Genomic DNA, 23,823 nt, shown 5'->3' on the forward strand with positions numbered 1-23,823 from the left:
TCTTTAACAAACAAGCACAATCACAATCGAACTGTGGCTGTAAAAAAGGAAGAAACAGTCGCTGACTCACTGACAAACAGTCTCAGGGTCTGAGTTCAGGACTGAAGGCCACAGGATCAGGTCTGGACCAGTCCCTCTTCACACGCAGACAGCTGGATCCTGGACACTCTGGTCTCTGTCTGTGGTACTGACCTCTGCAAACACAAACATGGTTTTATTGATTTCACATCAATCACTGATCAATTGACTGTTTATGGAGCCCTGAATCCACAAATGCTCACAGACAGGAAGTTTCAACGTTTCTGAACCAGGCCATTCAAGTGACGCAGTAACAAAATCACAAAACAGGAAGTCCAGCCGCACGGACATGAAGCCAGAGTCCAGTGGACTCAGAGCAGGCAGCACAACAACTGTCTTTAAAGCTGGGCCTCTGTTCTGGGCTCAGCTGCAGCTTTAATGTGGATTCTTCAGCGGATCAGGACTTTGTGTCCACAGGAAGTCACATGACTCTGTGGTTACAGCAGTACCACTATACACACATGAGTACACTACCCGCCCTGATCTGGGTTTAATGTTGTACTGCAGCTCTACTGGGTACTGAACTTACAGGTACTACTTATATACTTCTAGCCTGCTTTTTAGTGTATTTGCAGTACACTTTGAAGTACACAGCAAATAAACTGTGATATATACTGTTAGTTAGTACTCACATTACACTCCAATCCTTTTAGTGTATTTGCAGAAAGACCAGTCCAACCAGGACCCCAAGCCCACTACACAACAAAGTCCAGGACATGGTCCCAGCAGCTGGTACTCTGAGGGTCCAGGTACCAACAAGTGGACAACATGAATTAAATCCAACACAGCAACACACACAATGTGTGTATTTACTCTAAAGTACTCCACCTAATACTACAAGACAAATACCTAAATGTTGTGTATAAGTAGGGATGGGAACTGAGACCAGGACCAGTATTGATTCTGCCTATTGGCCCGATTCTTTATCGATTCGCTTATTGATTCCTGATCAGGTCAATATGAGCCAAGTTTCCGTCAGTCAAACTAAAGTCCAGGCTGGATCTACTTTTTGTTTCTGACGCCCTTTTCCCAGAAAGGTCCCAGAGCTGTCGTCTCCAGAAACTCACAGGAAACAGGACGACAGCTCTTCAACACGACTCGGACTTTCACCTTTCACAGAAACTACTGAGCAAAAATCCTCAATATATAAAAACTGCTGCCCCTCAGACCACGGACCAGACCAGCGCCCCCTAGACTGTGCAGTTCCAGTCGCTGCTTCTCATGGAGAGTTAATGATCCAGAACAACATGAGGAGGATCTGTCGAAGATCCAAAGTCAAACTGTCAAACTGTTTTCACCGCGGTAGAAAAACCTGCGTCATGTTTACCAGCTGCGGCCCAACGTCCTCATCCGGTTCCAAACCCGCTGTCCGGGTCTAAACGGAGTCCTGGGTCCACCACAGTCCACCTGGACCCTGAACTGGAGCCTCGGACAGTGAAACCATAAAGAAAATAAGAGTCTGACTTACCCTGCATCACAAACTAACGCTGCGCCATCGACGCTGCGCCATCGACCCCACCACACTTCCTGTCCAGCTCCTTCACTATAAAAGCCTCACCTCGCCTCTATACGTCTATAAATACTTCGGTGGGGCCGAAAATAAATAAACAGGAGGTCACAGCCAGAGACACTTCACCGTGGTGCATTCTGGGCATTTCTTATATCATTCTTTATTTTAAAAGATTTTTTAAAAAGTGGCGACCTTTACTTTGAAGAGCTGACGTCCGTTTGCTTCGTCCCACGTGATTTACTGGAAACCCCCGGTTTAGACCAAAACATCGCGATAACAAGAGGAACACCCTGTTATCGCGATGTTTTGTACCAGTTTCCATCAAAACTGTCTAAAGTCCTTATGGACCCCGAGTATTTCCTGTTAGTTTGTGCCTGTGGAAACACCCAGACCATAACAGGAATCAGTATTTGATATTGTTTTCTGCTTCACCTGACACACAACAGACACATGTAGGCCTGAGACAGGCAGGTCTGATCCACTGATATTACATAGACATCACATGTTTTGAATCCAGCTGCAGTGGGGCAGCAATCAAACAGAAAATCCCATTTTGTCCCACTTTCACACACACAACCTCAGCCTCACTCCCAGTCTGAGTCCACGTGCAGGGAGACGAGACAGAATCACACAGTGGATCAGAAAAGACCAAGAGGAGGGAGGTGATTTAGCAGAAGTTCACTCTCAGAGAACTAAATGGCATTTTGTCCTCAACAGATTCCTACGGTAAATACATTCTGTAGATTAAGACGCATAAAGACATATTCAGATTACAGGATATTCAGAAGTCAATGCATTCACATTCTACACTAATACAAACTCATATTGGATATAGTGCACAGCCAGATGGACCTTTTACTTTGAAAGGACACAGAGAGAGAAAGAAGTGGTGTATTAGCTTTGGTTCCTTATCACATGATGTGGTTCCTACTCTCCTGTTTTTATTCCTGTTTATTTCTCCCCCTCAGTCAGTCGACAATTTGCATCGGCTGGAAAAGCAAAGACAAACAACTGATCCACCTGTTGGGACCAACAGCCGGTTCCTCCTCAGCAGCCTATTCCAGTCCTGTAGCTCAGTGTTAACACAACATCAGTTTGTTGTCTGAACATCAGCTGGGACATGTCAACAACTTCTCAACAGGCAGAAAAACACCTGGAGAAGGATTTAGCCCAGAAAAGAAAAGCTCTCAGATATTTCACAGAAAACATGTCGTGCTGCTGATGCTTCAAATGCAGAGACCACTGTGCATTAAACAGCAGTGAAGGATGATCGTTGGATTCAAAGGCTCATGTAGAAATCCTTTTTTCTTTCTCTCAGCGTCAGCATCATAATGAGACCAAAGACATGTTGCATGTGTCTGTTTTCATGGAGGACCATGAGTTTGTGTGGACATGGATAAACCTCCAGGCAGCACCGATTCAATCTGGTCTCTGGACTTTAAAGGATTCCAGAGATCCGATCAGACTCATGTCAGGACTTCCTGTGGGGCCTTAAACACCATCTCACCGTTAAGACGCTGAATCAAATCACCCTTAACCTTTGACCCTTTTGAGGCTGAGATTAAAACTAGAAGGGGCTAGAAACTAAATTTAGATTAGACCAGATTATTGATGAGATGGGGCTGGGTTTAGGACTAGATTTAGGACCACAGGATCAGAGTCAAAGTCTATGATGAGCTCACGTTGCCAAATCATTATTGTACCTTAAATATTTTCTTTTAATATTTTCTTCAACTTATTTTTAATGTTTTATCCACTGGTCTGTTTTGTCATGTTAATGCAGTGGAGACATCAGTTTGAGCAATCAAGCTTGATTCATCAAATCAAAGGAAAAAGAGCTGGACCAGGATCTGGATCACTGGATCTGGATCTGGTTTGGCGCTAGGAAACTGGTCCAGTCCTTTTTAGCGATGCACATCAGTTTATTCTTTATTTGTGCTGCGTAAAATAAAATTGTTCCTTCTAATCTGTCATTCACCCGTTGACCCTCGGGTGTCGCTGTTTGAGCACAGGAAGTTTTCCTGCAGAAAATGCGTCTGAAAGCTGAAAAAAGCCGAAATACTTGCTAAAAAATCTTAAAAACTACTTTAAAAAGTTAATGTACACAAAAAACCCACTCAATTACATTAACTTTAATTACTTTGTATGGCCCCAAATCACAATATCTCAAGCCACTTTACAAAAACAGACCCACAAATCCCTCATGAGCAGCACTTGGACCCAGTGCAGGAAAAACTCCCTTTAACGGAAGCAGGAGCCTCCAACAGAACCGGGCTCAGTTTGGCCCATAATGTAAATATATTTAGGTTCGTTGAGGCCAAACGTCAGCGGGACCGCCATGTTGGTTCGGTGCCTCAACAACAACAACAACAATAATAATATTAATACTAATACAGTCCTGTGTCAGGGGCTGGTTGCATCATGACATCTGGTGTTTTACTCTGGAGGATCTCAGCTCAGGTCCGGGCTGTCGTCGCACCTGGTCTGCTCAGGTGGTCCAGCTCCGGCTCCTACGTCACTTCCGGTGTACGTCTGCGGGTCTGCTGCACCGTCTGCCAGGGACGGAGGGTTTCCACGCGACCCGCAGCACTAAACCTACGAAGAAGCGGTTTTATGTGTGTTTGGGGGGAACTCGTAGAACCGCTCAGCGAACCAGTCCGGCAGGAGCCGCTGGACTTTATTCTCCGGAAGGTTTCTGAGTAAAACCGCATCAGGACAACGATCCCAGCGCGGCGAGCTGGTGGGCACTGCGGGGTTTCACACAGCCGGTCGGTGGTCTGCGCAGCCGGGCCCGGGGCTCCGTGAGGGCCGGGAACACCGGCAGCTGGAGGGTCCGCCCCGGGGTCGAGGTGAGAGGAACCGGTACCGGGCGGCTAACTGACATGCTAACTGCGGTTAGCACGGAAGCTGTTTGGCTAGCAGCCTTGCTGGGCCGTGGGCAGACCGGTCACAGGCTGAGGCCAAGTGTCGTCAGGGGGGTTTGTATGTGGGCTGGCGAACCCCGACAGAACCGCTGATGAGCCGTGCCGGACTGTAACGGTACCGCTGGGACCCGGTTAGCTGCTGCTGTGCTAATGTTTACGTTTCCTGTTGGCTCAAGGGACAGAGCTGAGCTGTGCACACGTCTCTCACAGGGAGATCGATAGTATTGATCACACGTCTCTCACAGGGAGATCGATAGTATTGATCACACGTCTCTCACAGGGAGATCGATAGTATTGATCACACAATGAACCAATCTTGACCTGTCCTAGCGGGGTCACCTGACGTCACGGGCCTAGCTTCTGTCTCATAACAGGCTCAGACGTGACAGGGTCCAGTTTCTTTGGGCTGTTGGGTTTGGAGGAAAGTGGGACTGAGGGATCCTGAATTAAACAAACCTGTATTTACTAGAGTCCACAGGTACAGGCCTCAGCTGCTCTGTGAGCCTGAGTTGGACCAGTAAACACAGCTCTAAGACTGAAGTAACAGCGTTTGTTCCGGTTCCTTCCTGTAGGTAACCACACACAGTGTCTGGTCTGAGCCCCAGCATGAATGAAGTCAGTGTTGTGAGAGAGGGATGGCTCCACAAGAGAGGTAGGACCCCCCCTGTGTTCCCCATCCAGGTTTTGTTGTGGCAGCTGCTCAGGCTTTGAGACCATATATCATTGACCTGTGTGTCTTTAAGGCGAGTACATTAAGACATGGCGTCCTCGTTACTTCATCCTGAAGAGTGACGGCTCCTTCGTCGGCTACAAAGAGAAGCCCGAGGTGTCCGGTGACCACAGCCTCCCGCCCCTCAACAACTTCTCCGTCGCAGGTCTTCCTTCCTCATACGTAAAAGCGGTGATGTTAATGTCTAAGACGCCTTGTAGCGTTTGCTGTCAGTCCAAGTCCAAAGTCCAAAATCCAGTGTGTTTGTTTTGTTGTAGAGTGCCAGCTAATGAAAACGGAGCGCCCCAGACCCAACACCTTCATCATCCGCTGCCTGCAGTGGACCTCAGTGATTGAGCGCACCTTCCACGTGGACAGCAACGAGGAGCGGTAAATGTCAATCAGCCGGTGGCTCACGATGAGTTTAGAGCAGCGTGGTGCTAAGATTTGATGAGGGTCATATGTGTTTACTTGTCAGGGAGACATGGATGCAGTCGATCCAGGCGGTGGCGAACAGCCTGAAGAGTCAGCAGCAGGATGAGGAGCCCATGGACATCAAGTTTGGCTCCCCAAGCGACAGCAGCGGCACAGAGGACATGGACATTGCTGTGTGCAAATCCCGCACAAAAGTGGTCAGTGTTTGCACAAGCAGGTCCTGGATGTTTGCTGTTGGTCTCATCTTCACTCAGCAGGTTGTTCAGGCCTTAAGCCTCTTCCTCAAAGTGTTTTCTTGTTCTTTGACTGAGGTCCGGGTCCACAGTGTGTGCACCATGATTCACTTTCTGTAGTTTGTCATGTCTTTAATGCATGTGGTCCATCAGAGCTAGGAGACATTAGCATTAGGGGACAGTACATTGGGGGGAACTTTAATATGCTTCATAGGACCTTTAGAGGAAGTTCCCCTTTTTTGTGTCAGAACCACAGGAACTAAGAGCAATGATAGTTCTCAGAAAGCTGTTTCTAATTTGAACTTCAGAGTCGGTGTTTTTCATGACAGTCAGAACCACAGTGTTTACGTTCGTTCATCAAACAGTCATTTCTGAGAGTTCATTTTAGCAGCACTAACAGAAAACCACTGACACACACTCTGGACTTTACTGGGTCTATAGGATGAAGAACGTTTATCAGAAGTGACCTCACTATACCAGCCGTCAGTCGGCTTACGTTACTGCAGCGTGAACACAAACAGAAAAAGGTCTGCAGTTCTTAGGTCAGTTCCTCAGTGGGGTAGTTCCTAGAACAGAGTCCATAGATCTGTTTGGTCTGAAAGAGTCTGCAGACTTCAGGTGAATTTCAAAGCCAGGCGGCAAAGTCCTCCCCCACCTGTATGAACAGTTGTGTCCAAGCTGAATGAGGTATCAGGTCTCCTCATGGATGGTCTCTGGCTATTGTTCCTACAGACCATGAGTGATTTTGACTACCTGAAGCTGTTGGGCAAAGGGACGTTTGGTAAAGTGATCCTGGTGAAGGAGAAAGCCACTGGGACGTACTACGCCATGAAGATCCTCCGCAAAGAAGTCATCATTGCTAAAGTGAGTGCTAATCACGACACAGTGAAGCCTCCCCCGTCGAAGATCTTTGGAACAGCCTTGGTTGGTTTCTCTCGTGGCATGTACTAAGTGTGTGTGTGTGTGTGTGTGTGTGTGTGTGTGTGTGTGTGTGTGTGTGTGTGTGTGTGTGTGTGTGTGTGTGTGTGTGTGTGTGTGTGTGTGTGTGTTTTAGGATGAGGTGGCACACACGGTTACAGAAAGCAGAGTTCTCCAAAACACACGACATCCATTTCTAACGGTAAGTAACCGGTTGCTTCAGGTTTTTGCTTCCCATAATCCAGGGTCCATTCCACCAGCATAACATGCTGTTGTTCTCCTCTGCAGACACTAAAATATGCATTTCAAACACACGACCGACTGTGCTTTGTCATGGAGTATGCAAACGGGGGAGAGGTACGTGTTTCTGTCATGTGCTGTTGTGGTTCTGTGTGCGGTGAGTTTTATCAAGGCTGTGGAATAAAACGGTGTGAGGCGTCAGGTCAAGCCTTTAAACCCCAACTGTTGGAGTTGGATCAGGAAACTGTGTTTTCCTCCACCATAGTTGACTTTGAGTTGTCTTGCAGCTCTTCTTTCACTTATCACGAGACAGAGTGTTCACAGAGGACAGAGCACGGTTCTACGGAGCAGAGATAGTGTCAGCGCTGGAGTACCTACACTCTCGCGATGTAGTTTACAGGGATCTAAAGGTGAGAGCTTTTATGTTTGAAGGCACTGGTTCCTTCTGCTGACATGCAGGTTACTTGCACTGTTGATTGAGAAACGTAACTGGCTTCTTAAGTACAAGGTGTAGTCCTGTTCCTAAACTTTAAACCGTGTGCTGTTCCTTTAACGACACTGTCATTTGGATCTTCTCTGCACAGCTGGAGAACCTCATGTTAGACAAGGATGGCCACATAAAGATAACAGACTTTGGGTTATGTAAAGAAGGGATCACAGATGGAGCCACAATGAAAACCTTCTGTGGAACCCCAGAGTACCTGGCACCAGAGGTAAGTCAACCACAGCTGCAGTGACCAGGATTTGGGGAAGAAGAACTGATGCCACAGGAAGAGCAATAAAACCATCATTCATATTCCGTCAGGTGCTGGAGGACAATGACTACGGACGGGCGGTGGACTGGTGGGGCCTGGGGGTGGTCATGTATGAGATGATGTGTGGTCGGCTGCCCTTCTACAACCAGGACCACGAGCGTCTGTTTGAGCTCATCCTCATGGAGGAGATCCGCTTCCCCAAGAATCTGGCTCCTGAGGCCAAGGCCCTGCTGGCTGGTCTGCTCAAAAAGGATCCCAAACAAAGGTGGGAGGTGGATTCATGCCACACTTGGTAATAATCAAGCACTGACTCATTTGTAGAAAAGACTTTGTGAGGGTTTTGCTGAAACACTGATTTAATGCAGTGCAGCTGTTGAGACTGTAGAGAAGAACTGATTGATTTGATATGACTCTGAAAGACTCAGTAGGTTTTGAAGGTTATTCGCTGCGTCATCCTGCATCATCCCGCCCACACTGCATTATGGGTAGTGCCATGATTTACATTATGTATTGAGGATAAATCAGATGGAACATGCTGTTAATGTACAGCTTTACATGACTCTTCAGTGAAGAAGGAGCATTTTACCTTCATCAGGTTTGGTTCTGTGATTATTGCACTTTAGATTAAATCTCCCATCATGCTCAGGGTGCTGCTATAAAATACATAAACCAGGTTATTTCCTCCTGTGTTCCTTCGTGATTGGTTATGGTGCAATAACCCAGCTCATAATTGATCATTGTTGTGGTTGAGCTCTGCCTCAGGGCTCACTAGCACCTGAAGGACCTGAGGAATAAAGACACCTGCTCATTGTGCTTCTCTAATGCCAGTGTTTGCACAGTTGCGTGAAAAACAAAAGGAGCCGTGTTTGCCGTTGTGTTTACAGGCTGGGAGGAGGACCAGACGACGCCAAAGAAGTGATGAGCCATAAGTTCTTCACCTCCATCAACTGGCAGGACGTCACTGAAAAAAGGGTGAGGTACTGAGGGAGAACAGCAAACAAAGATGTGTCATTTAAAAGATGTTCTGGATAAAGACATGACTGATTTCCTTTTTCTCCACAGCTCATTCCACCTTTCAAACCCCAGGTCACATCAGAGACAGACACACGCTACTTCGACGATGAGTTCACGGCACAGAGTATTACGATAACTCCTCCAGACAAGTGTGAGTGCATCTCTTCCTCCGCCTGTTGTTGATGCTTGGGTTGTGTCTCCACGGGTCTGTACCGTCTGTTTTCATCTGTGGAATCGTTCTTCTTCTTTGTGTTTACTCCAGATGACAGTTTAGATGCAGAGGACTCAGACCAGCGTACACACTTCCCTCAGTTCTCCTACTCTGCCAGCGTACGTGAATGACGTCTGACTCCAGAACAAGCAGGCCGGCCTACACCCAGATCACAGTCCCATGTACACACTTGCACCGCTGAGGGAATTTTAGTGACACAAACAAAAACACTTTCATTCGGCCTCGAACGCACACACCAGCATGTGCACACATGCTAGCAAATTAGCCGAGACACAGATCACGGTGTGTGAAATGAACACACACAGCATGAACGACTGACCTCAGCAGGTCCGTGTGCATGGACTGGCAGCTTTGTCTCTGTGCGTCCTCTCAGGGCAGGACTTCTGCAGCACTACACTGGGCACCACATCACAGCCTTGACACTTTGAAAACCAGGTTATGCCAGCAAGTACCACCTCTTTACCAGCCGTACACATGCTCCACCCACACCGACCAGCCCATGCACAGACGGCGTGTATATATATATATATATGTGTACATACATACTGTATATATATATATACACAAGTGTACTTGATAGATTGAACCCAGACTGACTCATGAGCAGCCGACCAGCTATGGCTGGAGGACGTTCACCCCCAGACCAGCCGTGCTGTTAATTACAGACAGTGAGAGCAGAAGAAGAAGGATGTTGACCAGTTTCCTCAAACTCAGCTGTTGTTCCCAGTCCAGTAATTCTCTCTCCCTAGCCAGTCTAGTTTTATCATCCATGTTAGTGTTGAAACTATTTTAAAACAAGTGTTTAATTGTTCCCATATTTAAAGATCAGTTCAGTTGTTGAGTCTGTAGCTGAGGCCAAAAACTTGACTGACGTGGTCGACGTTTAAAACTTCAAATGATTCCAGATCTAGAGCCTCTGGTTTGATGCTGTTAGTCTAGAGCACCAGTGTGCAGGTTTACAGTCGAACTAGATGCTGCATGAGCTGGTCCACCAACATTCAGAACATCACTGATGAGCAGGTATAGGTGAGATGAGCAGCTCGTTTCTGCTCCGTAGTGCTGGAAGAGACGTCGGCTGCTCTTTGAGCTGAACTAAACAAACACCAAGACCTTTTTGTTTGTCATTGTCTTAGTTTCATTTCTTTCTCCGTTTTCATCCGTTTCTCTAATTTTGCAAGACACGTTGTCTGGAGTAAGTATACGTTCTATAAAATAAAGTTTGGAAATCGCATTTCTTCTGATTATGTTCTTCATCGCCAGGGGTTTCCATCAGAGAACTGTCTGTTCAGCTGAAACGCAGCAGCAACAGTGATCTGTTGTTGAATGGTTTCCACTTCCCCTCAGTAAATACCTGAATCTACTGTTCAGCACAGATTAAATATTGATCGTTCTTTTGTTTTAGTTTTCATCTTTAAGAACAATTAGTCTCTTCCAGACAATACTGGAACAAAGCAGGTAGATTACTCTGGTCTGTTGTTTTGCAGCCATTCTCTGCAGAGCACTGCTTCCTCAGGAATATGTAGACGTTTAGCTCAGACAGCCCCCTGCATTCTCTAGGACACCCCCCATGTCATGTCATGGTTTATTTGATTTATTTTGGAGTGAGTGACAGAGGGTGATGCAGACGTCTGAGTGAAAGAGGTGGAAAAGGGCAGCAGGTCTTGAATGTCGTCACTGAGCTGCAGGTGGGCCCAGTTCCTGCAGGTGACAATGTGATCGAATGGCTTTGGTTTACACTTCATGTCCGCTCACTGGCTCAGGCACAGCCTTCATCCTCTCGCCTGGTGTCCTTTGGAAAGAGGACCAGATATCGGGGCCACTGCACTGATGGACTGTGGATTTGCCTTCATTAGCTATCTTGGCCACAGGGGGGTGCCGCTGGACTTTTTTAACCTTGGTTGTGAAGCCATAGACTGAACCTCGCTGCTGGCCAAGCGATGCCTCACAGCTGAACATGCCAGTTAATGGCCCTGAGCTCTCCTGTAGACATACATAGACACAGCAGCTGCCTCCTCACTATGAGTATGTACCAAACAAAGAAAGCTTGAGGGGGGGGGCTGCAGCTTTGTCCTTCCTGATTTGCAGCTTTACTGTGGTTACCTTGCTTCTCTGTATATTTGGATGTGATCACCTAATGATGGTGCAACAAGTCTTTATCTCTATTTTGCTTGTTGCTTTTGCTTTTAGCTCAGAGAACAATGAAAAAACAATCTTTAGGGGGGCGACAGTGTCCCGGCCTGTAACGGGTGATACCTGCTACAAAATGGTAGCTTCTAACATTTGTAACTATAACGTGCCAGTAAATATTTTTACTGAATAAAACTTTTAATGTGTTTACTTTCTGTCTTATTAAATCTACCACAAGTCTTTGAGGGTCTACTGTACCCCTGGGGGTTGCACTTTGGACCTTTGACCTCAGCATTTCTAAATCCAGAGACTAGTTTATGCAGCGTCAGTAAACTGATTGGATTAATTGGACTAAACAGCATGTTTGTGTTTACAGTAATTATCACAGGAGTGAGCTGCTACAAACAGAACAAACATTATGCTGCATGTCAGCTCTTCTCACACTGAGCCACAATATTCACATCTGAGAGATTAAGTCACTTAAACTGTATTTGTTCATGACCCAGCCCTAACCACATGTAATGTTGTGGGTAAACCCAAGTTACTGTGTAGTTTGGGGGATTTAAACCAAAGCGCCAGCCTGTTAGGGAGCTTCACCAGGGTAAGTGAATCTACTTCCTGTTGCTTACATGTTGTTTGCTATTACTGTGCCCTATTAAGCAATAATAGAACTGAACTGAAAGAGGTGTGTCTTGGACCAGGCCTATAAATTACACATCATCATAATAATGAAACCATGAGCCTGTAAACAACAGTCGACTGATAATGTGGTACGTTTATTTCATGCTGTGGTATCTCAACCAAACTTAACAACATTTAGGTAAATACTTCAAAATGCCAGACTTCTGGATAATGTATTGATTATACACATCGACAATATACATAAAACAGAAATATAAGTGACTACAGGCCATAAAGTTTGAGCATGAACAGCTTCCTATTAATTGTTGATCAGAACTAATTTATTCTTATTAAATTTGAAGAGTTTGTCAGAATGAACTAGTGTGGTCAGAATTAACCAGGAATTAAACATCATGACCTTTAAAAACAATGATTCAAATGTCTCTGCACTTTTTCAATGCATCACAATCTGTACATTAAACTTCCAGCCACTGCTCTAAAAACCTTAATGTTCTAAGAAATGAAATAAATTAAGTCTAAAGTGTTTATGAAGCATCAGCCACAAATCCCTGTTAGAAATCAGAAAATGTCAGATACGAGCATATAAAATGACATTCTGGGTACTTCCTGCTTATCTCTGAGCTCTTATTGTGATGTCCAACACAGGAAACATGACGACCGACCGTCTGTGCAGGTTTACACACACGCTAAGAATTATCTGAGGCCGTCCAAACCAGCTCCGGCATGTCAGGACAAAGCAGCTGACACCCCGACAGAGGCAGCTCATCTTGGACTCCTGGGTTTGGAATGACTATGATATGTTAGGAACCTCAGAGCATCAGATTAAGTCCACACCGTCTGTCTTGTCCCCTCTGTATGATGGTAAATGTGAATGTTCTGGCTGCACACCGACTGGTTTCAGCATCGTCTCTTCTCTGGATCTTTGAGTCTTTTAGGTCTCTGGGTTGGGTGTAGCGAGCAGCGGCACATTGTCCCTCCTCCTCCGGCCCAGCGGAGGGCGCCTGTACTGCTCCCCATCAGCCAGAGTCTGGGGCAGCACCTTCCTCTTGCTCTCAGGCAGCAGCAGGATGGACAGCACAGCCAGCAGCGCCAGAGATGAGTAGACCACGTGGTGTAGGAAGTATCCGTAATGGTTCCTCAGGTCTATGAGTGGTGAGGTAAGCCGGCCCACACAGCCAAGGGCAAGAACGGCACCGACACCACTGCCCCTGTGCCACACACACACACACACACATTTAGACATTTGATGTTGCATTCAGTTCTGTAAAAAAAAGCTCCTCTTAATCTGAAGAACGTTATTTCTTGACTCCCAAAGAACCGATCTATGTAACGTTAACGTCTCTGCATTAAAAACCTTTAAGACCGGAACATGTTTTCACCTGATGATGGTGGGCATGATCTCTGCAGTGAAGAAGATGCAGAGGGAGGCAGTGGCCTGAGAGGAAAACAGCCCCAGCACCGAGAAAACTGTGATGGCCATCTCACTGAGATCTGCAGGGGAACAAGGGGAACCAGCTTCATTGTCTGATGAAGTGCAGAACTTTTACTCTTTCCTTTCAGGTGGGGTCACGTACTTCACAACAGTTTAAGACAAACTAGTTCATTTCTGAGTAGAAGGAAACATTAGGGCCTCCTGTCTCCAGCCCCTTGTAAACTAGATTGAACTAAAAAAGACGAGATGAAAAGAGAAGAGATGAAAAGCATCCAGGCGGACCTGAGCACTAGGGTCAGGAAGGGTGGAGACCACTACAGGAAGAAAATAAAATGGGCTGCAATAGAACAATGTGAGCGAGGTCTATGACCAGAGACGACGTGTTTAGCTGCATGTTGTCTCTATGGTGTCCAGCAAACCAAGTGGACTTATTCCAAACCAGGGTCACAGGGATCTGCAGGAGTAATGTATTTTTTTACATAAACAAGTGAAGCTTCTAACTCTGGAGGAGCCACCAGGGGAGGAGGAAGCTGGACAGACTTTCCAGACTTAAAGGAATAGTGAAGGACTGTTGGGAACGTTTGACTGAACCTTCTGTGAGAGGTGTCTTTAAGTCCCACCACCGGGAGAACTTCAACCAGATCCCGAGGGAGGTTGGGGGACATTGAGTCTGAGTGAACCATGTTCTCCACCTCCATTGTCAACACAGCCACTCGGAGCTGTGGTCATAAGGTCTCTGGGGCCTGTCTTGGTGGACACCAGAAGTAAGGGGTGCCGTTAACCTAATGGAGTCCTATCGAGTCTGGCTGGCTTGTGGGACTCATGAGGCAGCTGAGATGTACCGGCAGGCCAAGCATGCTGCAGCCCGGGTGTTGAGGAAATTCTAGCAAACCGTCCAGCACCTCAGGAGGGGGAAGCTGTGCTAAGGTGGCTCGGGCATCTGTTCTGCCTCCTGGGCACCTCCCTGGGGAGGTGTTCCGGGCATGTCGAGATCGAGGACACACTGCAGGGACTATTCAAAAACTCAAAAACTCTGTATTCACACCAGACTCTCTTTACTTCTGGCTGTCTGACACAATTAGCTTTAGACACTTTGATAACGGAACAAGCCTGATGGTTGTCTTGAGCCTACTTACACTCCATGAGTCCCAGGAGGATCAAAGATGCCAGCCCCGTCAGCGTCATGGAAAGGAGCAGGATACCACGGCGACCACACCTGTCCACCGTTGCCCAGAGCAACAGCCAGGCGCCTCCACCTGCACACACAGACAGCAGGTACATCCAGTAGAAGCTGGGGGAGGTGCCTCTAACGTCCCCTCGGAAAGAGCTGTAACAGTGACTGATGCCATGAGAGATGAACCTGAGGAAGGACACACAGAGCAGAGGACGTTTCCACATATGTAGAGGAAAGGTCGGCAGCAACATGACCGGAAAGGACTGTGGAAACCTGCAGCACCGCAGGTCGACTTACGAGGTGAAGCCCAGCACACACATGTTCTTCCAGATGTTCCTGCTGTGAAAGAGTTCAGGGAAGGACAGGTGGGGGTGTGAAGAGGGGGCCAACTCTGAATCCAGCTCTGCAGGAAACAAGGAAACAGGTTCTCTTTGCTTAATCCACCGTGGTCTCAAAGAGTCTCAACTGAGACATGTTCAGCAAAAGAGGTTCACACAGAGTCTCTGACCCCAAACATAAAGTGAACAAGTTTATCTATGAACAGACTAAACCATAAGCAAAAAGAGTTGATCTTTTTGAGGATCACATTTTCACTGGTGGCGTTTAGGGTCTGTCTTAAGGAACAGATGAGGATTTCAACACACCTGTAAAGCTCTCATCATCTCTGACATCTCTGTTGGAGTTTCTTCTCTCACTGAATGAGTTCACATCTGCAGATCGCTCTGACAGGAGGAGCCAGCGAGAAGACTCTGGAAATACCCCAGGAATCCTGCAGGAGAGCAGGGACAGAAAACACAAGCATGACTCAGTCTATGATCGTTCCTCACCTTTACGTCACCAGCACCAGACACAACGCTCAAAGATTTGTGTGCTGTGACCCCTCAGCAGGAGAAAACACTTCTTAACCCTGCATTGTTCCCATAGTGATTCAAACCTGCACTTCATTTCCACTAATCATTCTGGAGGCTGCGTTTGGTTTAGACAGCAGCACATGGTGACAGGTCTGTGAGGGAACGTTAACAAAGCGCCTGACGAGTTCTGACAGGAGACAAATGCTCAGGGTGAGGAGGGAATAGGAATCAATAGGACTCACCAAAGGGTTCAGTGAGTCAGTCGGTGTTAAAACGGTATCTAAAGAGTCATACCCATAGCTGAGAAACAGTGTTAGCGGTGCGGCCCCGGCTCCCAGCAGACCCCTCCAGGACTGGCAGCCTAGAGCGACGGCCAGCAGCAGCAGCTCTCCAGCTACTGTCATCAGCCCAGCGAGCATGGTCACCAGCAGCCTCAGAGAAGGCTCACACATCTCCAGGCCTGAGGAAATAGGGCATTAGGACCCAGAGGTGTCTAAAGGTGCTTTGAGCAAACACAACCATAGCCAGAACTACTCACGGGTGATGTACAGAGTAAGGTAGACCCCCGCACTGGCAGCTGCCAGACAGAAACGCATGACGATGAAGATTGAGGGGTATGGAGAGACACAGACCAGCACCCCGAACATCACCGACAGGGCCAAGGAGATCAGCAGAGTCTTAGACCTGCCCAGCCTGGAGAGACACAGTGAAGTTATTACAACTATACAGCTGCTGCAGGGAATCACCGCTAGGGCTGCAACAACTGATCAATATTATTGATAAAAAATCGACACTCCCCTCTGACACTGATGTCACAGTCCAGGCACAGCAAACCTCTTTAAGGTTCATATCACGTTGAAAACAGACGAAAAACTGATTCATCCGTGACTCAAAGAGAAAAATGACCAAATAATTGATTGTTAAATTAGTTGTTTGTTGCAGCCCCAATGACTTAAAACAGAAAAACAAAACACATACAGTCTCTGTATATTATCATGTTATATATTATCATGTAGGTGCAATAGGACAGATTACACAAAGAGGGACGATCGTAATACAGTGACACACAAAGGAAAACCTTTCTGGAATCCTTCTAGAGCATAATGTCCTGAACACACATCACATTTGTAGTTTCATGTAATTTACAGAGAAATAGAAAAACCCAATTTAAATATGATTAAATGTTAATTAAAGTTATAAGCTCAGACTCTGGACCTTGACCTTGTCATTGTAGGATCAGGTCTAAGGACCTGCAGAGACTAGTTCTGTGTGTTAGTTATTGTGGACTGGCTTAGGTGTCTCTGTCCATCAGTGACCCACAGGTAAACCCCTGTGTTACTGAGCATATATTACCTGTCAGCAGCGTAGCCCAGGCCCAGGCAGCCAGTCAGAACCCCCAAGATGAAGCAAACCTCCTCTACTGGGACCAGCCAGTACTGACCACACACCAGATCCCACTGGACAGCACAGACACAAGGATGACATGTTGTTTTCAATGACTAACCAATGAAAATAATGAAGGGAGTAAATGGAAGTACAATAAATACATTCTAATACACTTTAAAACGACGAACGTACCAGTGGAACTGAACCAGTGTCCTCACTCGCCCGTCACTGACTCCCAGTATAGAAAATAAAGATATTTGATATTTGAGCTGGTTGATGGGCAAAGAATTTTTTGTTATATTAATATGACAAATGAAAAAATTAGTGCAGAAACTTTGAGTGTGGAGATTAATCAGAATAATAATCCAGAACAATCCACTGGCTCCTTCATGTCTTCATTATACATTAGAGGTGCAGTTACAAACACTGCGCCTGAAGCTGTGTGACATGCTCATACTGCTGTTTCTGTGCTTTTATTTTTGAAATACTGTAATGAAAGGCTTTTATTTTGAAGGTGCAGTATGTGCAGTAAACATCCGTGTAGCTTCTGTGAGACAGCACTAACTGCAAAACCAGAGAACTTTACTGCTGCATGGTTAAGACCATGACACCTGGGCCCACCGAGTCCTCAACACATGAAAGTAGAACCGTGTTCTCCTGTGTGTGTTCATTAGGTACAATAACTGGCTCCTACTGGCGTCAGGAGGCGCCAACGTAGAGACCGATGAGGTCTGAAATTCACCAGACCGGTTTTTGTGAATGTGGCTGTAGCACCAGTCCAGTGACTTTAGGGAGAACTGAAACCTGCAGCCATTTCCTCATTCCATTTCTCAATCCAGATCCTTTAAATAGTTCACGCTACCTCGTTTCCACTGAGGGCCTGAAAAAATGATCTGTTTCAGAAACAGCTTTTCATATTTCAGCCTGGACCGAAACACCAAGCAGCTCCAGTCTCAGCTGAACGTTAATAATTTAGGCAGCTGCTACTCACAGCAGCACATCCATCACAGACCTTAGACCTCACGATTCAACTACAGCGCAAACACGTGACATTGTCCTCTGCTTACTGGTTATCACAGGGCCAGACCTGTGTCTGATCCAGTCTGAACTGGACCAACTGGGAGCTGTGGGCCTTTAGTCACAGCCGATAGATGCTGGGGTAGAACGTTTCTGGCTGTAACGTGGTCTCTCTGAGCCTGTCAGCCAAACTTCTTTATTCATTATTATTGAACTCGGGTCGGCAACAGTTCACCGCTGCCCCAGGACACTGATGGAAGCTCGTCTTTATCTAATCCAGAAAGTGGAACACCTTCATGGCACCGATGCAAACGGTCAGCTTAGGATATAATACTGCCCACGGGAAGTGGTGCTTGTTGATTTGGTGACAAATACTGACAAACGGTCGCTCCTCATGTGCAGTCACAGGAAGTGTCTCAGCACAGTCAGCAGAGGAGGCAGAAACCAGAAGGACCTCCATCCAACTGTGCATGGTTCTGACCAAACTGTCCGACCTGTGCACAGCCTAGAACTGGCTGCCCCATCACTGGTGATGAGAGCAGGTTCACACTGAGCACACCTGACAGGTGTGAAAGAGTCTGGAAACCCCGTGGTGAACACCTGCTGCCTGTGGAATCATCATGCATGAGCTGTTTGGTTGTGATGGTCTGGGGGAGGGTGGCACACGGACCTCTAGCAGTACCACGACAGCTGTTAGGGACTGGGGTGAACTCCTCAGCCCTTACACTGGTGCAGTGGACCCTGGGTTCCACCTGGTGATTGACCCTCATGCTCCCTGACTTGAATCAATAATAATTCAAGAGCTAATGTTCCCTTTGTTGTTCAGAACGACAGTTTCATTACAGCTGGGAACTGTTACACTAAATCCTATAACCTAAAACCATATACTAATACTCCATGTACTAATACTCCATATATTAATACTCTGTATACTAATACTCCATACTGTATATTAATACTCCATATACTAATACTCCATGTACTAATACTCCATATACTAATACTCCATATATTAATACTCCATATACTAATACTCCATATATTAATACTCCATATACTAATACTCCATATATTCATACTCTGTATACTAATACTCCATACTGTATACTAATACTCCATGTACTAATACTCCATATATTAATACTCTGTATACTAATACTCCATACTGTATATTAATACTCCTATACTATACTCCATACTAAACTCCATATAGAATACTCCATATATTAATACTCCATATACTAATACTCCATATATTAATACTCCATATACTAATACTCCATATATTCATACTCTGTATACTAATACTCCATACTGTATACTAATACTCCATGTACTAATACTCCATATATTAATACTCTGTATACTAATACTCCATACTGTATATTAATACTCCATATACTAATACTCCATATATTAATACTCCATATACTAATACTCCATATATTAATACTCCATATACTAATACTCCATATACTAATACTCCATATATTAATACTCCATTTACTAATACTCCATATATTCATACTCCATATACTAATACTCCATATATTAATACTCCATTTACTAATACTCCATATATTCATACTCCATGTACTAATACTCCATGTACTAATACTCCATATATTAATACTCCATATACTAATACTCCATATACTAATACTCCATATATTCATACTCCATGTACTAATACTCCATATATTATTACTCCATATACTAATACTCCATGTACTAATACTCCAGATTAAAAAGCAGGTTGTCCTTAATTAAAGTTAATGGGGTGACACATAAAAATCTGGATTTGTCTTTCTGCTCCTCAACAGCCTCCACAAGGAGACACTTTGACTTTGTCACAAAATGTGTCTAACCATATTCTAAAAGCGACTTAGCAGGACTCTGGGTCCCTGCTGAATAAAAGGAGGAACCAACAGAGACCTGGAGCACTAAAGGAGACCAGTATTTGATTAGACAGCTCAGCAGGAGCTTTACCTCAGTTACAATGTTGTTCCTCAAGCCCTCTGTGGCGTTGTAGTCCCAGCCCGCCTCACAGTCCACCACAGCAGACTGACTGCCGTTGGAGTACTGCTTGCACTGGGATGGGCCCCCGCTGTCTCCGGGCCTCTGCCCCTTCTCCCAGGGGAGGGAGGTGTTTAGTAGCTCAGGTGAGGCCAGGGACCCTGGCAGGTGGCAGTGGTGGGGAGGGGAGAAGGTGAGGAGGGGGTCAGACGAGAGCAGAAAGGCCAGGAAGAGGTTGGGCAGGATGGACAGAGCGATCAGCATCCTCTGCTTCTTCTTGCCCAGAGCCAGGACCATCACCTCCCCTGTGGAAGGCAGCACATGTGGGGCTGGGAAGGAGGAGGAGGAAGGGGCCGGGGAAGACGGCACCGGGGAGGAAGGCAGGGACAGAGGGGGATCGGGGCACGAGGAGGGCGAGACTAGAGGAGGAGAGTCCAGGGACATCATGGCTCGGGGTAGAGAGACGGACGTTAACTGTTGGCCCCCACACAGAGGTGGGACAGATGTTGGAGAAGCTCTGTGAAGGAAACGACGACACAGCATTAATTTATAAACCGGCTATATAGGACTAATGTACTGTGTCCATTATATGTAGTATTATATGTAGTATTACTATTATATTAGTATTATATCAACACACAGGGGGAACAGCAAAGTTACAGTGTTTTAAACACTGAAGACTGTCCAATAGAATAGTTACAGAACTGTCTACTACAGTACTCTGGCTACTGCAGTACTCTGGCTACTACAGTACTCTGGCTACTCCAGTACTCTGGCTACTACAGTACTCTGGCTGTTAGTACTGTACTGTACTACAGTACCCTCGTGTCCTGTAGAGTTTTTCCAGCACCAGATTGATGCTGCAGTTTTACACATGGAGACTCTATTTTATATAAAGCAGATAATCCAGTCTCAGTGTTTCAGACATTTGAAGATGTTTCCTCATAAACATCCAAAACACTGGAGCATGAAATTCACTCTGATAGACGTGATTCAGGATCCAGGTGTTTTCCTGCCGGTACATAGGTCCATGAGACCTGTAAGTCCATGGGGTACATAGATCCATGAGACCTATAAGTCCATGGGGTACATAGGTCCATGAGACCTATAAGTCCAGTCCATGAGGTGAGCAACAGCCAAAGTTAAACCCAGGATGTCCCTTTGGGATCTCGGGACTCACCTCAGCAGCCTCCTCTATCGTTGGACCTGGAGCTCCAGTTTGTCCAGCCTCAGGCAGCCTGGCCCTGGGTTACATAAGAGGCAGAGACATGGGAGGAATCGAACATGTCCCGTCGTGGCTCCATTACCGAACAAGACGTTGTGATTACAGCATCCCTGACACAGCTGCCGCCGCTCGGCCTGCGGCTTCCAGCCCAAAGAAAAACACGGACTTACCCTTTAACACGAGCCGCGACAGCCCGACTACATCCCCGCGTCCCTTCCAAACACCGCGATCCGGGTAGGACAGCAGCTTCTTAGTTCTTCCGTTTCTAACACACACGGACCCGGACAGCACAGCTGAGCGCGTCGCTTCCACGCTGGATGACGCTTTACGCAAAGCCAGGACGCATCGCCGCACTATTGTCTCCAAACACCCGGGTCGGCTACAGTTGGCCCCCCACCCAACGCAAAATTTCGCAAAAATAGTCTCAATCGTTTGTGCCGGTTTGTGCTGTAAACATTTTCGGTTGTGCTGTTTTGGTTTTTAAAATATTAGACATTATATTTTGGTGATGACGTCATCAGCCCCCCCACATGCTCCGAACTCACCTGAAATAGTCTCAATCGTTTGTGCCGGTTTGGTTTTTTAGATATAAAAGATTTATTTAAAGGTCATTCTCCGGTCACTCAGCCGCCCCACATGCTGCAAATTTACCACAACTAGTCTCAGTCGTTTGTGCCGGTTTGTGCTGCTTCGGTTTTTCAAATATTAGACATTACATTTTGGTGATGACGTTTCTCTTAGTACAGCTGAAGTAACAAGGTAAGATCCAAACGGATCCAAATTTAGTTAAGTTACCGATCGACTGTGTGTTTCCAACTTGTACCAGACACAGGAAGTGTGGACTGTAACACCAACTCCAAGGTAAATGTTTTTACTTGCTACTGTATATCATTATGTTAATAACAACAGCATGTCATACAATATGTTTGTGTGCTGAGACTGCAGTACTGAGAGGAGTCCTGCTTTGTGAAGTGAACACATGAATGTTTTGTCATTGATTTTTCAATGATAGTGGAAAATGAAAATTTGCAAAGGTGACACTATCACAGAAAGCACAACATAAGCACTGACAAAAAGCATCAAATGCACATGTGTTTAGCACAGACATTCTTGATTTCCTGAGTTTAACAGGCTGTTGATTATTTCCATTTTTCAACAGTTCCACTTTCAGTCTTTCCCCTCACAGATGGATCTGCATGGAGCCACTCAGGACAAGGAGAGAGACAGGAAGAGCTTGGCCTCTCCAGTTTCCAACAGAGTCTTCCTCTGTTGGATGGATGTTTGTGACAATGTCAGACTTCCCAGAACAGGAAGGATCCATTTCTGGTTCTACATCTACACTGCAAGTTATGGCTGATAGTTGATTGGCTTCTTTGACAATCACTGTTGCAACAGCTGCATCTTCTTCACCCTCCTCTTTACTTTTTTGTTTTGCATAACAAATGTGCATGTTGCCTTCAATGAAGGACAGATGTCGAGCAATGAATCGATCCACCTGAATCGGCAACTTTTCATGCTTGAAAAGACCACGTTTGATGTTTTTGAACTCTGCTTCAACGTTGGCTGAACTTGCGATGATGTTGGTGCTTTGGCTTTGATAATGACTTGTACATATACATTTGTGTTTGACTCCAATAGTGACAGAAAGACTTGTCCAGTCCAGTGTCTTTAATGCTACCACTGAGAGGTGGGCTGTACTTTAACATCTGCAGTGACAAAACAGGATCCTTGTCACCTAGTTCTAAGACATTTCTCTCTGGCTTTGCTTTGTGCAGGGTGGCCAAATTAGGTAGATGGCTTGGCTCAGGATCTCCAAAATCCATCAGCTCTGTTGCCTCTGGTGCCCTCCACACATGGGGTTCCATTCTACCCCCACACAGGTCTTTGGATATCTGCTCACGCAGGTTACCAGACATCGGACGCTTGGAACAGCCAGTGTGCAGGGAGTCACCTGTGTTTTTCATGAAGCACTTTAGCAACATTGGGCTGACACTCCTTACACCTGCCTCTGATCTCTATGTGTCTCTCTGTGGCTGATGGATAGACCTTGGCTCTGTTAAAGGCAAATGTGCAGGGGCTTTTCACTTCCTGCCAAATGTGATGATTTATCACATGCGTCCAGATGCCAGGCTTCAAAATTGTGTATTCCCTTTTTTGTGTTTTAGAGATCTTGTTTTTGTATTGAACTGTTTCAGGCATAAATTCAATCCACTTCTGAAATGGAACTTCAAGATCAAAAGTCCAGGTCTCTTTAGGTCTGGGGGAAAGGGACCCTGGCTCAAAACCAGTGTCATCACTACTGACACTTGTTTCATCACTTCTATCACTTTCAAGAGTAAACCCTAAAGCAGTCCAGATGTTGTGTGTATGGAGCCTTTGCAGTGATCCTGTTCTCTAGTTGCTCACTAAGCTCTGTCCAGATGTTTGATCAGGAGTAGCTGTGTTGCCATGTTTGACTGTGGCCTCTTTTGATGAACACAGGACTGTGAAAATGGAATCCCTGCTGACTGCTGGTTTCTTGGGCGTCTGGCATAAGCAAAACATAATTACTCACTGAAATAATCCTGACTCCAAAAATGTCATGTACAGTATAAACCTGTATTACTGTATTGTCCCTAATATAAGGACAATACAGTAATAATATGTTATATCTCATATTACTAACAATAGAGTAATGCTGAACATGTTCTCAAACTAACATGGGTCATATGTACAACTGTAATTAGCATTTAATTGCTAGTGATATAAGTGATATAAGTGTTAGCAATGTGTTTTTTGTTCAATAAACATTGGAAATCTTAGCTCACTAATTCTGTACCGTTGTTCTTGAAGTTACACTTACAGAAATTAATCTTTGTTTTAGTATCGTAAGAGTAGTAACCAAGTACCATAACTTTTATTATTT

At 45.8% G+C, this 23,823-nt stretch overlaps 3 protein-coding genes across 6 annotated transcripts in view; 1 reads left to right on the forward strand and 2 right to left on the reverse strand.

Annotated features, from left to right (window-relative positions):
* The window catches only part of LOC113121864 (NACHT, LRR and PYD domains-containing protein 12-like), a 46,266-nt gene extending 44,726 nt beyond the window's left edge, over window positions 1–1,540 (reverse strand). The window contains exon 1 of the mRNA XM_026292717.1: window positions 711–1,540. The gene's annotated coding sequence lies outside the window, so the exon portion shown is untranslated. The remainder of the gene's footprint in view (window positions 1–710) is intronic.
* A 2,561-nt stretch (window positions 1,541–4,101) lies between these two features.
* Window positions 4,102–11,385, forward strand: LOC113121892 (RAC-beta serine/threonine-protein kinase-like). Of its 2 annotated transcripts, none has more exons than XM_026292765.2 (14): window positions 4,102–4,437; window positions 5,085–5,164; window positions 5,256–5,387; window positions 5,500–5,611; window positions 5,700–5,853; window positions 6,622–6,753; window positions 6,944–7,009; window positions 7,096–7,164; window positions 7,335–7,457; window positions 7,632–7,760; window positions 7,853–8,067; window positions 8,687–8,779; window positions 8,865–8,967; window positions 9,079–11,385. In XM_026292765.2, the coding sequence occupies exons 2-13, from the start codon at window positions 5,119–5,121 to the stop codon at window positions 8,950–8,952; spliced, it is 1,359 nt and encodes a 452-aa protein (XP_026148550.1). In that variant the 5' UTR covers window positions 4,102–4,437; window positions 5,085–5,118; the 3' UTR covers window positions 8,953–8,967; window positions 9,079–11,385. The 2 variants fall into 2 exon arrangements, with proteins under 2 accessions (XP_026148550.1, XP_026148549.1); XM_026292764.2 differs by having other exon boundaries at window positions 8,687–8,774.
* A 545-nt stretch (window positions 11,386–11,930) lies between these two features.
* slc22a17 (solute carrier family 22 member 17) lies at window positions 11,931–21,244 on the reverse strand. Of its 3 annotated transcripts, XM_026292747.2 has the most exons (11): window positions 21,089–21,244; window positions 20,874–20,937; window positions 19,667–20,210; window positions 16,628–16,731; window positions 15,813–15,967; window positions 15,569–15,734; window positions 15,068–15,192; window positions 14,721–14,826; window positions 14,386–14,609; window positions 13,197–13,308; window positions 11,931–13,025 (listed from the first exon to the last, which is right to left on the reverse strand). In XM_026292747.2, exons 3-11 carry the CDS (start codon window positions 20,138–20,140, stop codon window positions 12,749–12,751), a joined length of 1,743 nt encoding a protein of 580 aa, XP_026148532.1. In that variant the 5' UTR covers window positions 20,141–20,210; window positions 20,874–20,937; window positions 21,089–21,244; the 3' UTR covers window positions 11,931–12,748. The 3 variants fall into 3 exon arrangements, with proteins under 3 accessions (XP_026148532.1, XP_026148533.1, XP_026148531.1); XM_026292748.2 differs by lacking the exon at window positions 20,874–20,937 and having other exon boundaries at window positions 21,089–21,228; XM_026292746.2 differs by having other exon boundaries at window positions 20,874–21,213.
* Between the last annotated feature and the right edge of the window lie 2,579 nt (window positions 21,245–23,823).

Source organism: Mastacembelus armatus, chromosome 20 (genome assembly GCF_900324485.2).
Source record: "Mastacembelus armatus chromosome 20, fMasArm1.2, whole genome shotgun sequence".
Taxonomy (NCBI): domain Eukaryota; kingdom Metazoa; phylum Chordata; class Actinopteri; order Synbranchiformes; family Mastacembelidae; genus Mastacembelus; species Mastacembelus armatus.

Coding starts and splice junctions, on each gene's coding strand:
- slc22a17 (XM_026292747.2), bottom strand. CDS start 20,140: ATGATGTCCCTGGACTCTCCTCCTCTAGTCTCGCCCTCCTCGTGCCCC. Junction 15,968..16,627: donor CTGGGCTACGCTGCTGACAG/GTAATATATGCT, acceptor GTGTCTCTCCAG/GCTGGGCAGGTCTAAGACTC. Junction 15,735..15,812: donor CCTTACTCTGTACATCACCC/GTGAGTAGTTCT, acceptor CTATTTCCTCAG/GCCTGGAGATGTGTGAGCCT.
- LOC113121892 (XM_026292764.2), top strand. CDS start 5,119: ATGAATGAAGTCAGTGTTGTGAGAGAGGGATGGCTCCACAAGAGAG. Junction 5,854..6,621: donor GCAAATCCCGCACAAAAGTG/GTCAGTGTTTGC, acceptor TTGTTCCTACAG/ACCATGAGTGATTTTGACTA. Junction 7,010..7,095: donor CACGACATCCATTTCTAACG/GTAAGTAACCGG, acceptor TCTCCTCTGCAG/ACACTAAAATATGCATTTCA.